This window comes from Leptinotarsa decemlineata, unplaced genomic scaffold (assembly GCF_025532065.1).
Source record: "Leptinotarsa decemlineata unplaced genomic scaffold, Ldec_3_MD MMD2_tig00000133_RagTag_RagTag, whole genome shotgun sequence".
NCBI lineage: Eukaryota > Metazoa > Arthropoda > Insecta > Coleoptera > Chrysomelidae > Leptinotarsa > Leptinotarsa decemlineata.
Genome location: NW_027412542.1, coordinates 7,087,091 through 7,101,274, shown reverse-complemented (window position 1 = coordinate 7,101,274; position 14,184 = coordinate 7,087,091). Strand labels below are relative to the sequence as shown.

Here is a 14,184-nt window from a genome sequence, read left to right as displayed (position 1 = left end):
TGTTCGATTTTTCTTTGAAGCCATTGAGCAAATTCGATGGACACGCTGAATATGATAAGGATATAATTGCTGTTCCTTTAAAATTCTGTAAACTGTCATGTGACTCACATTTAAAGTTTGACTAATTTTTCTTGTACTTGTCTCTTGATGTTCGCTAATTTCTTCGAGAACCGCCTCCTTCAATTCTACAGTTCTTGTAGTCCGTGGCCGTCCTACTGCTGAATTCGTTTCAAAGCTTTCAGATTCGAAAAGTCGCCGGAAAAGAGTCACGCGTTGGGAATACCTTTCCTGATAGATGCGTCTGGCCTTGCTTGAATTTCCGTCAGCCAAGTCGTATGCAAAAACCAAATCAGCCATTTCAGCATTCGTAAAGTCAGGCATGGTACCAAAAAATCACTTTATAAACTCCGAACTGTGAATTTGTCAATTAATAGTTAAAAATGTGACAGCGAACTTCTATTTTTATCAATAAACTTTCATAGCCTACTCGATTCAATTAAAATAATTTGCAATCGGAAAGTGACGAAAATTATTGAAATCAAATTAGGCTATAAAGTAATATGCATTGATTTAGAAAATTGTAAATATGTCGAAAACGATCACCTCCAGCGTTGTTGAGGATGTGTACCTTTTTTACTTGGAACAGGTGTGGAAATTAGGTTTTTTCATGAAAAGTACCGAAAATTTACTGTTTAAAAAAGTTAGGGCAATTTGAAAAGAATAATGACATCGTAGGCAGCGCCCTCTAGATGTTACATGAAAATTAATACGAAATTATCATTTCCCACGTCACGTGCCAAATTTCGTGTAAATGATTTATTTTTTGCAAGAGTTATTTTCAAAAGGCGAAAAAAAAAGTTCAATTTCAACACCTCGTATGTCCGAAACAAAGCATTTTTGGACACAAGTTCATATAGACTTTTTTTCTTAAAAATTTTTCTCAGGAATACGTTACTCGAATATTTTAACGTACTTATGTTACACCCTGTATACGTTGTTTCAGCATTTACTTTTATACAGTTCTATATTCCATTATTTTCAATATTTATTTCATATATATATACTCTCTAATAATAACATTTCCTGTAACTGGGTACTCCTGTTGGAAAAAAATCGCTTTTTTTATGTCTCCAGTTCAATATAAATTCCTAGTAATTTTGTAGATTCTGAAATTGAAATAGCACGACAGCGAAAGGTGTACAAATAGTTTTTTGACATTGATAATCAATATACGGGCAATATCGTTGATTTTAGCAGCATCGGTTGTTTGAAATCATCTTTTAAGATGTCTGTATGAACGACTTTATAGTCGTATTATTAATAGTTAAATGTAACAGCGATTATTCATGTTTTCCCAAAGACATTTATACTAAAAAATCCTTGAGGGCCTCCGTGTTATTTCCGAATTATCACGAATTTGTTTCATTTAAAAATTAAGCGCCTAACAAAAAATAACTGAAAGTGCAGTGCAGTCTTTGGCATTCCAGATGCCAGTGGCGACTTCTACCAGAACAGGAACAAGTACAGGAATCCAGGAACGGCCGAAGTGAAATGCGAGTGTCCCTTGTGCGAGGCTATTTTGCCAAGTATCGAAAGTTTGCGAGCTCACATCGACCAGCACTACCCCAGAGACAGCCCAGTGTGTCCGGTGATGGAGTGTCGCAAAACGTTCACGCACCCCAATTCCGTGAGGAACCACATGAGGGCGAAGCATTCCAAACAATGGGAGATTATGAAAACCGTTCGGTGGGGCATGTGAGGAGACTTCTTCAAAATTTCTGAAGATAGGCAACCAGGATTCTACTACGATGCGTTCGTGATAATATACTATCTGAAGTGACGGTGCTGTTCGGGGCGCGACTTGTCGCCAGGGCCGGTTCGGGATATGTCCCGGGATATTTATAGTTTGTTAACAGTATTATGTATTTCAACTATGGAGTTGAATTATAATGTAATCATTCACATCAGTGTAGTTCTTAATATAAATCCGATACATTTGATGTCAGCCAATGTTTATTTCCGAAACATTTTTAACAATTCGAACGACTTTGTGTTTAACGATAATGAAGTTCAGATACTGAACGAATTTTTTGAACGAATCACTTCAGATAATTATAAGTTGAATTGATGAAATTTATATATCTTGTCAAATATAGGAAGAGGCTTTTCAAACCACATAAGGGCGGTAACATAATATAATTACTTGAATACGTAACATCGATAATTTGACAGATATTTGTTATTCTCCGTATATCTACCGCAACATCAATAAGGTTTGGTATATTATTTTAAGTCTAACAAAAATGAGAAAACGAACATTATTGTACAGTACAAATAATCACATTTAGTTTTTGGTTTTAGTGATGACAATGATGTGCACTATATTTAAACTGATTAATTCTCGTCCATTGGACCCTCAGAGTTATTCTTCAGACTTAGAGAACCCATTTCAGAGTATCGAATCTTTTGAGAGATAATAAGGGGTCGTCAATGAAAAACTACGAGAGTGCAAAGGCAATTATATCGGTTTTTGGTTAAAACAAAACAATGACATAACCCATTTTTTCAATTTATTAATAAACTCACTGTTCATCGACTGGATCACAAATAATCAAAGTACGAATTACAATTATCAGGGCTAGGATCATGATTACAGTGTTATTATCACATTATTTTTCATTTGAAAAAGTAACATACAGTCAATAACAATAGTCTAAGTTTGCATGCTAATCTGTCTTTCAATTGAAATATGGATATTATTTTGAACTAGGAAAAATGGTTTTCATGACTTCGCCTATGAATAATAACTATCACAGTAAGTTTTCTTGCCTGCAATGCTACGATGATCTTGAGTATAAACCATTACTTTGTAACATTTAGTGTTATTAGACAGACTACAGACTTGAAACTTGTTACTGATTTCGTGTATTAAGCCGTAGAGTGATTATCGGATGTGTTTATTTTTTTGGATGAAGCAAGGTTATTAGCTTTAGCGTAAAGGCATATGGAAACTGGAGATGAAATCTTTCCAAAAAAATGTTCTTATTATATTCTCGTCAACTGCAATGGAAAAATCTCCAAATAATGCAAAACCTAATATATTATTACACTTTCACAAAACAATTCGGTTTATTCAGTTCATGTTTCTCCCCACTGTCGACGAGCCTGTGCGACGCATATCTTTCGCGAAATCGAAATAATGTTTAATGGCCATATGACCCCAGGCCATATCTTTCCGCCCCCGAAGAAAAACAAGTTCAACAAGTTGGCTCTCGGGAATGGCCAGCTTGCTCGCCACACCGAGCATCTTTATACTTTTCTAATGGAGCAATTTGAAGCAAAAAGTAAAGAAAACTGAAATGCTTCAATATTGCAAAATTTTCAAATGAAGAATGTGAAAATATGGAAAAATTAGGAAAAAGAGAGCTGGTCGAATATTAGTGTAAATACTAGAAAACCAGAAGAAGTACCTACAGAAGGCCATTCACTGCATAAGAACGGTAGAACTGTAACAATTGTGATCCGGTACTTGAATATCATATGGTGATCATATTCCCAAGAAAAAAAAGTACCTTGAAGCAGGTGAAGCCTACGAAAAAGAAGTGAACTGGTACTAATGCACAACAGATGATACTATATAAAGGAGCCACAAAAACATTGAAGCAATTATCGACAACTTCCTGTCTCTTGATAAGTAGAATTTGTAACCTCTAGCGTGAAAAACAAATAGTTGCATTCATCTACTGATGATGCTAGCATAGTTAGCGAAACGCGCGTCGAGAGACAACATTTTTGTTCTGGCATGGGAAAAGTGTTTTCAATAGATATCTGCTATCTCTGATTGGGAACAGTACTGAACATACCAGGATTGACAAGGTCAAGCTATTTTTCTTTTTGTTAGCAATAAAATTTTGTTCACTATTTCATTCATTTCATTCGAATCCTAATGAAAATATGGGCCGAGTCTAGGAATATTTACAGAGAACTCTTTGCTGAAGTGGCCATTCTTTCCTTGCAATATCGATTCATCACTTCAATATTTTGTTTCAGTGTCACGGAGGTCATTGGACATGCTGAAGGTGAGAGCTACGGATCCCAGGCCATGCCCAAAATGTGGCAAAATCTACAGATCCGCCCATACATTAAGAACCCATTTGGAAGACAAACACACGATATGTCCTGGTTACCGATGCGTTCTGTGCGGTACCGTGGCAAAATCGAGAAATTCTCTTCATTCACACATGTCGCGGCAACACAGGGGAATCAGCACCAAAGACTTGCCCGTTCTGCCAATGCCTGCTCCGTTTGATCCAGAACTCGCCAGCAGGTGAGTTGTTGATGTGTTAACACTATCATATTTTCACTGTGCATTTCATCATATCTTGTAGCTCTTTTAAAAATATGTTGCTGGTTGGTACACATACTCAACTTTTTTCCCTCCTTGGAAAACCTCTGACATTTCAATTTCTTCCACATACCTTTTAGAAAAGACTCCAGTCTCGAAGATTATTACTTTTCATGCTACCCATGCTGTTCTCATTTTTGATTGTCCAAAGTTATTGTATGGACAGTGTCCAGTAAGTAGCTTAGTAATTACACTGAACCAATTTCTGTTCCGTGCTTCATGTTTCCTATTGATTCATTTTATTCGTTTGTTTGAAGGTGGTTGACAATGTTTCGTGGTGTATTTCATCAGTTCGGAATTCCATTGTCTACTATAATATAAATTGATTTTAAATCCCTGAAAAAAGAATTAACCGAGAATAACAATTTTATTAAACAAAAAACTGAAATTACAACCAAAAAAATAAAAAAATAAAAAAAATTTAAATATTAATAAAGGCTGAAAATTAGCTGAGATCTAGCTGAGAACAGCTAGATCGAGAACCATTTCCAACTTCTAACGTTAGCAATGAAGAACGAAGAGCTCTGAACGGTCTATGTAAAGACAACACCTTATGCAGATAAGGGAAACGCTACTGTTGTGATGAATAGTGATCTCTATGAACAGAAGATTGAATAAGTGCTTCAGAAAGGAAAATACATGAAGATCGTAAGAGACCCTACTGCATCAATTGAAAGGAAGTTGTACCAGACTTTGAAAAAACACCAAGTCTATTTTTCGGGAAAAGAGAGAGCATCGCTAACACCGCACCACAGTAAGCCCCCTCACTTGTATGGACTACCCAAAATCCACAAAAAGGATGTTCCGCTCAGACCGATCATTAGCTCCAGAGATTCAGCCACTCAGAACTTGTCTAGATTTTTACTACCAATAATTAAACCACTGCAAGGTGAAACATCATCTTTTGTGAAAAATTCAAGGCATTTCGTTGAACTACTAGGGAAAATCGAAGTCAAAGAGCAGGATCAACTGATCAGTTTCGACGTAGAAAGCCTCTACATTCTTTACACCAACGTTCCTGTCGAAGAAGCACTTCAAATCATATACAGATAGAACAAACTTACCGATATAAGTAATCATGGAATTACTAGAATGCTGTGTTCGAAACTGCTACTTTCAACTGACGGACGAATTCTTTACGCAAGATGAGGGACTGCCAATGGGATCGCCACTTTCACCGGTTATAGCCAATATATATATATGGAGTGGTTTGAAACTCTGGCCATTGAATAAGCCCACAAGAAGCTACGAGTCTGGTTGAGATACATAGACGACACCTTCATAATATGGAACCATGGGAATGCAGAACTAGACACTTTCCTGAAGCTCATCAACAACGTAAGTCCTTCCATCACTTTCACAATGGAGAAGGAAGCCCACAACGAACTGCCATTCTTATAGGTATTGTTGAAGAGGACCGACACTATATGGGAAACATCTGTATATCGAAAACCCATTCACACAGGACAGTATCTGAACCAGAAATCCAACCACCATCAATCTACTAAGAGAGGAATCGTCAAGACTCTACTAGACCGTGCTTTCGGGCTCTGTAATACAAAGGAAGGTCTCGAAAAGGAACTAGGCATCATCAAAAATGACCTTTAACGGAATGGTTACTCCAAAGTGATGGTAGAACAGGCTTTAGCTAGAAGACAACAAGGAAGAGAAGCCGCCACAACCAGAACTTGTACTTTCCTATATCAGAGGATTATCGGAAAGGATAAGAAGGATTAGGTCCAAGAATAACATCAGGACCTGCTTCAGATCTGGGAAAACTATCTGTAGCAGCCTCACGAAAACCAGGCCACCAAACGCGGACTGCGATTCCAAGAATTGCATTTACCGGATACCCTGCGAGTGCGGAGAATCATACATCGGTGAAACTAAGAGGTCATTGAAAGTTCACATTGCTGAGCAAAAGAAACACACACAGCAAGGAGAAACCAGCAAATCCGGAATAGCAGAGCATGTTTGGACTTATCAACATAACATCAAGTGGGCTCAGGCTGAAATCAACCACAAGGGGGAACACTGGTTTAGGAGAAAATTCAAAGAAGCCGCATATATGTTGTCCAACAACGCATTTAGAGAAGCTAGCGTAGATATACGTAACATATGGAAACCTCTAATCAAGAGAAAAACAACCAACTCCCGCCAAACGGTCATCTCCTGCTAAAACCAATGAAGCGGAGAGAGGAAAGAGGGGATAGGTGAAAGCACTCGAATGACCTATAAATGGTCAGATCTTGGAGGAATAAGTCCAGTTATCACAGGAAGACGATTGTGGATACTAACAAGCGAAACTTCCTGACGTAATTTGGTTTGGAATCTTTTAATTTTTATTTTTCATTTTTTGTTTATAATATTTTTTAATATTTTTGATTCTCAGCTTTTATTAATACTTCAATTTTTTAATTTTTTTGGTTGTTGCTTGTATGTTATTTCTTTGTAATTTCAGTTTTTATTCACTAAAATTCTTATTTTCGCTTAATCTTTTTAATTTTTCTTTCAAGGATTTCAAATCAATTCATATTACATTATATTAGACAATGATAGTCCGAACTGATGAGATTCATTTTATGAATCAATTCCATACTGAGACCTCAAATTTATTCTCCTTGTATAGTCTGTACACCGAATAGATGAAATTGTAAAAGTGTCAGATCTGCACGTGTTTTTTCACAGGTCCAATATTCTTGCTTGACCGTTTTCAGCTCATATGAATTGCACTATTAATTGTGCCGTCGTGTAAATTCAAAATTCATAATGAAATTGCTCTACATAATGTAGATATTGTATCATGTTAATCTGAATGTTAACTTCGTAGACACGCAAAATGCACGCGATTACTTTGTATACCAGATATTTTTGCCGAGCATATTTTCAGGGTAGTATGACTGTTCATTGTATATTCCATACGGTTTATGATTTTAACCGCAAATTTTGTGATGAAGTTGTTCTTTGGTGTCATGTGGTCTATGATCATGTTACCTCCACAAATTCTGAAATCTTTGTATTGCGTAATCTTTGTAACCCAACGAATCGTCTAGTCTGACCTTGCACACTCTCATTTCCCCTCGTTATTACGAAATGTATTCGGGTTGGTTCAAGGGTGGTTCCAATGCTACTGTCGGTTTGGTTCTCATTATTCCCAGTATTCCTAATTATAGTATCCAAGTTTTTGCACTTGAACAGTTTGTAATTAGCATTGAATTGTTTTAGGAGAGATTAATTTTTGGAAAGAAAGTTTCTGGCTTTCTCCATCTTGATATAAAAAATGTGGGAATCTACCAAAGAAAGGAAAGAAGCAATCAATTTCAAAATTTAATTGATTACTTCTTTCCTTTTTTTTGAAGATTCCCACATTTTTTGTATCAAGATGGAGAAGTACTAAACCAAAACAAAAGTACTTATATCATCATATGTATTGGAATTGTTTCAGATTGCTGGCCAAAGCGGGTGTGAAAATCAGTCCTGCGGAACTCAGGGCGAGGGCGTCTCCCACAGGTCCTCGCCGATCCGACGTCAAACTAGACGCTAAGAGCGCATATTCAGGGGCACCGTCAGAAGCAGGCAGTTCAATATGCGGTGACAATGATCCCGAAGATTTAACCATGTCGCACCAAAAGTACGGTGGCTTAGACTTTGGAATGTCTCCTCAAATACCCCACCACCAGAACAATTTCAAAATGAATAGGTCAGGCCAGGCCGTAGCGGCCAAGAGTATAGACTCCCTGCAGCACTTATCGAAAGAGCCTTACCCTGCGCCATTGGCACCTCCAGTGTCCGGAGCTAACACCACTGGATCGGCTATTTTGGACACTTATCTCCAATTCATCACGGAGAACAGCTTAGGGATGGGGATGATGACGTCAGATCAAGCAGCAGCGGCCATGCAAGCGGCAAAATTGGCACAGTTCAATGCGATGAGCATGGACAAGAATTCGCAGCATCACTTCTTGGAGAAGATGCACCAGATGCAGAATGCCAGCGAACTTATGATGAAAAGGAACGACGAAATCAGGCGCGGAGAGGCTGAAATGGTAAACCACGATAGGATTATCCAAAATAAGTCTCACGAAGAAGCCGAATCGTCCGCTGGAGAGGAAGATGATTACAGTGAAGACGAGATAGAACCTGAAACTGTCAAGGCAGGTGGTGATTAGTAGTTGTAGGATGGAGGGATAGGTTAGGTTACATCAGTTGCCGTTATTCTTGCCATTGATATACTCATTTTATTCCATCCAACTACCTCAGTTTGATTGTCCTCATAGTATATTTATTGAAATGTTTCCATTTTCATATTTCATAAAATCTGGGATTCTTGAAGTGAACTAAATGAAAATGGTACTTTTCTCCGGATCATTCCACACCAGCAGCCAAGGCACAAGCCTACATGAATTTGGAATAACTGCTTTATTTGTGGTACTCATTTTTTGGGGTTCCTCTGATATGATTCTCTTAAAAAACATTTTTACTTTCTTGAACAGTCTAAACTCTTGAGTGAATTATACTTTGACTTTATGACGAATAATCTTTATTATTGTTTAAACACATTGCCAAAATGTATTGAATTGGATATTGATTGAAATATTTTCATAATCCCACTGAAACCTGATCATAAAGCTCTAGTAAAATTCGTTATTATTATTCCAAATCTAAAATTCTTCCAAACTGTTATACAAAAACCAACCGGTTTCATTTAGTACACTTCATGCCCACAAATTATTCCATCTTCTTAAGATTAACGATCGATTAAATAAATAATTCCATCCGTCTACCTCAAAAAATATAGTTTATAATTGAATAGTGCAAGATAATAAGGGTTTCAAAGCGTATACGGTAATTTAGTAGTAAATAGAGAAAGTTATATTGGACTACATTGCAAGTTATGAAATAACTAAAATGTTTTTCAGATACTAGACTGTTATGCAGGAAGTTTTTCAACAGAAGTTTTGATAACCTGATTGAAGAATTTGTGTTGACAACAATAAAAACAAGAGATAGACAGGATATTTTTGCAACATGTCTAGTAATTTGGTTTCATTCTGAATTTCTTTGTTGAATTTGAATGTTTTTGTGAGGTTTGAACAATCAGTTGAAAACAGCGTTTGAAATTACATGTATCAAAAACACAGAAACTTCAAACTTACAACGCTGAAGTTTCTGGTGCGAAAGAAGTTGCTCTAAACATATTTAATAAAATATTTCGACAGGTGCAAGGTGATAAGTATACAACTATCAAATATGTTTAAAACAAAAATGTATACAAACAATTATTCTATCCAGGTGAAAATGGTACAAAAGCGTTTTTGCCTTTACAACAATATTTTTGTATGTAACTTTGAAAAACTGAAATGTTGCAACATTTTTTGAAATCTTTATATTCATTTTGTACGTAGAAAGCTTCCAGAATGTTTTCAAATAATGCTTCCTGTTAAAAGCAATTCGTAGGCATACAACAATCAAATTTATAAAAGATGACACAATAATTAGAAAAGTCATGTTTGTATATATGAACAGTCTTAGACATCACTCTCAGGTCACACAATAATATCATAAAACTGAAGTACAAATTTCCGTATATCTTTATTTTTACTCGGTCAAATCTTACTGCTAGCTCTTTCTTGCCAAACTGTAAGAGAAACACTATTTGTGTGAAGTAGGTTAGAGTAAAAACAGTAAGAGGTGACAAATTTTCAGGGAGTTTTTCACATTATTCACAAATATATCAGTATCTTTTTTATTTTTATACTTTTTTGTTAGTCATTAACAGTGATAAAAATCAGGTATAATAGTGAGTTATCCTCAAGTCTAATAAGTTAGTGGCACCACATTCAATTTTGGACATTGCAAAAATATATTCAAGCGAAAATTGAAAAACATGAAATCATTCCTTCTTGTGTTAGTTAACAGAATGAGTTGCATTTTCATCAAATCAACACTGTACGAATTGGTCATAATGAACAATGATGATTTTTTTTTCATTTTTCGATTTTATATTTTCGTGATGAAACTGTATAAAGTGAAACGTAAATACATTAAAAACCCATAGTAGAGATATCGATTCATCTGCAGTCATTAGTTTAGTAAGTAAATAGGGCTTCATTCTTAGACGTTAGAACTTCCAGTTTTGACTTCCACACCGTGAGATACTCAAGTACTTAAAACTGTATTATATAATTTTAGTATCATTGTGATCACTATTTTAAACTTGAAATTGAGCTTTTCTTTTGAAATGTGGTTATTTTTAAAATATTCATTTTCGGATACATGAACTGAATAATTGATCAAAAAACATTTGGAGTACATTTGGAACAAAAAATATTCATGTTTAGATAAGAATCGAAATACTCATTTCACCAGCCAATGCATTATTCTTGCCTTCCAACCAAAGTTTTCAGAAACTCTGCAAATTTTGCACATTATCTATCGTCTATCATTTTGTTATTACAATCTGAATGAAAAATATATTTCTTAATTTTTTTTATTGGCAAGAAGAAGTGCAAGAGTTGTTACATATTTTTTTATTTCATTTTTGGTTTTGTAGAAGTCTATATTCACAGTCTTCCATAAGAAATCAAAATGTTCTTCTTATTTTTGGGTATTTTAACTTCAACATCGATGTTGTTTTATTTCTATCTTCAGTTTTTATATGATTAAAATACCCAGTAGCAGAATCATTCACTTTTGATATGGTATCTTATGAAAATGGTTCCTACACCAGGAATGATATTTGTTATATGTACTTCATGAATTTATTGAATTCTTGTTCAGGTACAGGAGTGCTAGTAGTTCTGAAAAGACAAGTTCTAACATTCCTGACATTTCCTCAATATTCTTTTTCGTAGAAGTTGTTCTTCCACTGTTTAATTTTCAATTGTTGCAATAGGTAGTGAATATACCATTTCAAGCAAATGTACTTATGTTTTTACTCGATATATTCTAGCTTTTCGCTATACATTTTTGTAATGTAAATGTTGACAGCCTCTCGTTCAAACATGAATATAGATAATATAGCGATAGAGCACTTGAATAGAGGTTATTGTTAATTATTGATTAAGAATAGGGTAAGCTAATTTTAGTTGTATGTATGCCATAGAGCAGAGCACCGGCTGAATTTCATTCTCAAATTATGAATGCATACGAGCCAGTGAATCACCTCAACCCTTTATAGTATCATACTCAAATTGAGTACTTCATAATTTGAGACTGAAATCGCTAAACGTAGACCCTACAAAAAAATGATAGACATAGTTATGGTGCTTTTTGTTTATGTGAAATAACTGATAATGATTTTGAGGTATATGTTTGTACATAGTTAACATTAATTGTTGATGCTTTTCAAGAAATTTTGACGTTTTTCTTTGTTGTACATATTCATTGTGAGAAACTAACATTTCTATACACTGTCAGAATAAGATTGGCAAACTCGGAATTTTGTTGACGAAACATCCAACATGACTCTTGTTGGCAACTAAGAGACAACAAAACTCTAAGGATTCAGTAGATGGAATTTGATTTCTCATTTGTTCTTTCATTTCGACTATACAAATTCTATATCTACGTATGTTGAAACCAATTTTAGTCTATTTTCACTGCCTATATCTCAGCTACTGCAGCTTTTATGACCAATACTTGAGCTTAATATTGTGAATGAATTAAGCATTTTGAGTTTGCTGTCTTATTATGGCTCATATGATTATTTGAAAATGGTATTACAGTTCTTCAAAATTTATATGCAACTATCCACAAAAATGTCCTGAAAAGAGCAGTTTGAATATTTTTCTAGATTCACATTTGGAAAACTGTAATATATTCTCAAAATTTCAATTATTTTATAACTCATCCCTCAGACTAACGAATATTCCAACAATACAATAGATTTTTAATAGGATTCAGTTATATAGTTTTGATACACCTTTGTGATGTACTTTTGATATTGTTGTTTTGTCCACATTACCTACCTCATTTTAAGATTTTTATAGACAGATTTTAACACATATTTTAGAGACATAACTACAGATCTCTCTACAATAATACCGGTATTTTTCGTACTAAAAAAGCAAAATATCAAAAAATAATCTTAATTTGTACAGTCACGAATAGTGTTATGCAAATACGATCTCAACTACAGAACATTTTCAAAAAATGTATTACGTGTCCTCTTTTTTGTTCTTTCTAAGGGACTAATGAGTGGCGATCTTGAATATTCGTATCCGGTGCCATACTAGGCGAAATATGTCACGTGAACTGTTTCGTTTCATATAAGAGGACTCTACGAGTCCCGAGAAATGCAAATAAAAATGTTGAAAGATGTTGCTAATCATAGAACAGTTCCTCAACAATTTCGATTAACCATTGTATTAGTGTTTTCTTCAAAGCAAATGGCCTTTTTCAGTTGAAACCAATTGAAGATTTTTCAGATTTAGTTTGTTGTGTTTAGGATTATATGATTTAACGAAAAGTTTACATATATTTTTTCTAAAAGATCAGATGAAAAGTTAATCGTATTTGTGAGAAAGTGTGGAGTACGTGGGCTGGGCAAAAATGCCCAATGAGTTATCATTTTTCAGTCAAAATACTCCAGATTCTAAACACTGTTTTTATTTTGATAGTCTATAAAGGAATTCATAAATTTCACTGACATTAACACTACAAAGAATACACTTTTTGCTAAAACAGTGTTTAATAACACAGTACATTTCGATAAATTGAAAAAATATGTGAAACAAACACGCTGCAGGACTCAATAATATGCTGCCTAGTTAGTTATTAAAGACCACTTTTTCTTGGTTCTTGGTACCATATAATTACTATCAGGTACACCTACTATTGAAGTACTTTTGAAACTACCACCAAATTCTTTAGTGCTTCTACTGAAAAGATCTTGGTGAAGAGCTGCATCTTCAGGGTCCTCCCATGTTTTGATACTTTTCTCACTGTTTCCATTTACTCCAATGTTACTCATAGTGTGATCTGTGTAAAACTACTATTTGTTGGGGGACTGGGTGCCTTCATTTATTTTATAATGGGCCTGTTGGCAGACACATACTGCCAACAGTTAAGCCGATCAGAGTTCCTAAATGAAATTTCCCTACAAAGAGGTGAAGAATACAATTTGAATATAAACGTGTAACTTTTATATAGAATAGTAAACTGTTATAACTCCGAAATATAGTTTTGCTAATAAAACGGCAGACTCTTATATACACTATATTATTATATGAACATAGGTGTATGTGTAAAAGTATATAGAACGGATAGATATAACTGAAAATTTGAAGTTGATAGGTGACGAAAGAAGTTAGGCAGATTGTATGTTGGACTGTGCTCGTTTAGAAAACGATTAAACGGTTGTCCAAAATACTATCTACACTCCTAAATGTTTGCGTCATCTAAATATTATTTGCATTTCTTTAATTATTTATGTACTTAAAAGATTGTAAAGAAAGTTTATTTTTGAGATTTTATCGTTTATTTTCTAAAATGTTCCTCGTATTTTGTTTAGGAAGTATATGTTAAGTTTTCATTGTCCTTGTTAAGTTAGAGGTAGGTGCAATAAGATTTTCCTCAGTAAAAGTTATGAATACCTATTTGCCATATTATTATTATTATCGCCCTTTTTATTATTAATCTTTTTTGTGTATTGCTTGGGTATCATTTATACATAATAAATTAATATTCAAATTTACTATCTGGCTATTATTTGATCCCAAATTGATTTAGTTTGAAATAAAGTCAAACCTACATTCAAAACATAACTTTTGAATAAT

General features: G+C 34.6%; 1 protein-coding gene across 3 annotated transcripts in view; it reads left to right on the top strand.

Moving 5' to 3' along the window:
* ab (BTB/POZ-zinc finger protein abrupt) overlaps positions 1 to 9,005 on the top strand; it is a 104,000-nt gene extending 94,995 nt beyond the window's left edge. For all 3 annotated transcript variants that reach the window (XM_074172640.1, XM_074172638.1, XM_074172639.1), the window contains exons 7-8: positions 4,051 to 4,327; positions 7,851 to 9,005. In XM_074172640.1, coding sequence (XP_074028741.1) covers positions 4,051 to 4,327; positions 7,851 to 8,574 — 1,001 coding nt within the window. In that variant the 3' untranslated portion in view covers positions 8,575 to 9,005. The remainder of the gene's footprint in view (positions 1 to 4,050; positions 4,328 to 7,850) is intronic.
* The last annotated feature ends 5,179 nt before the right edge of the window (positions 9,006 to 14,184 follow it).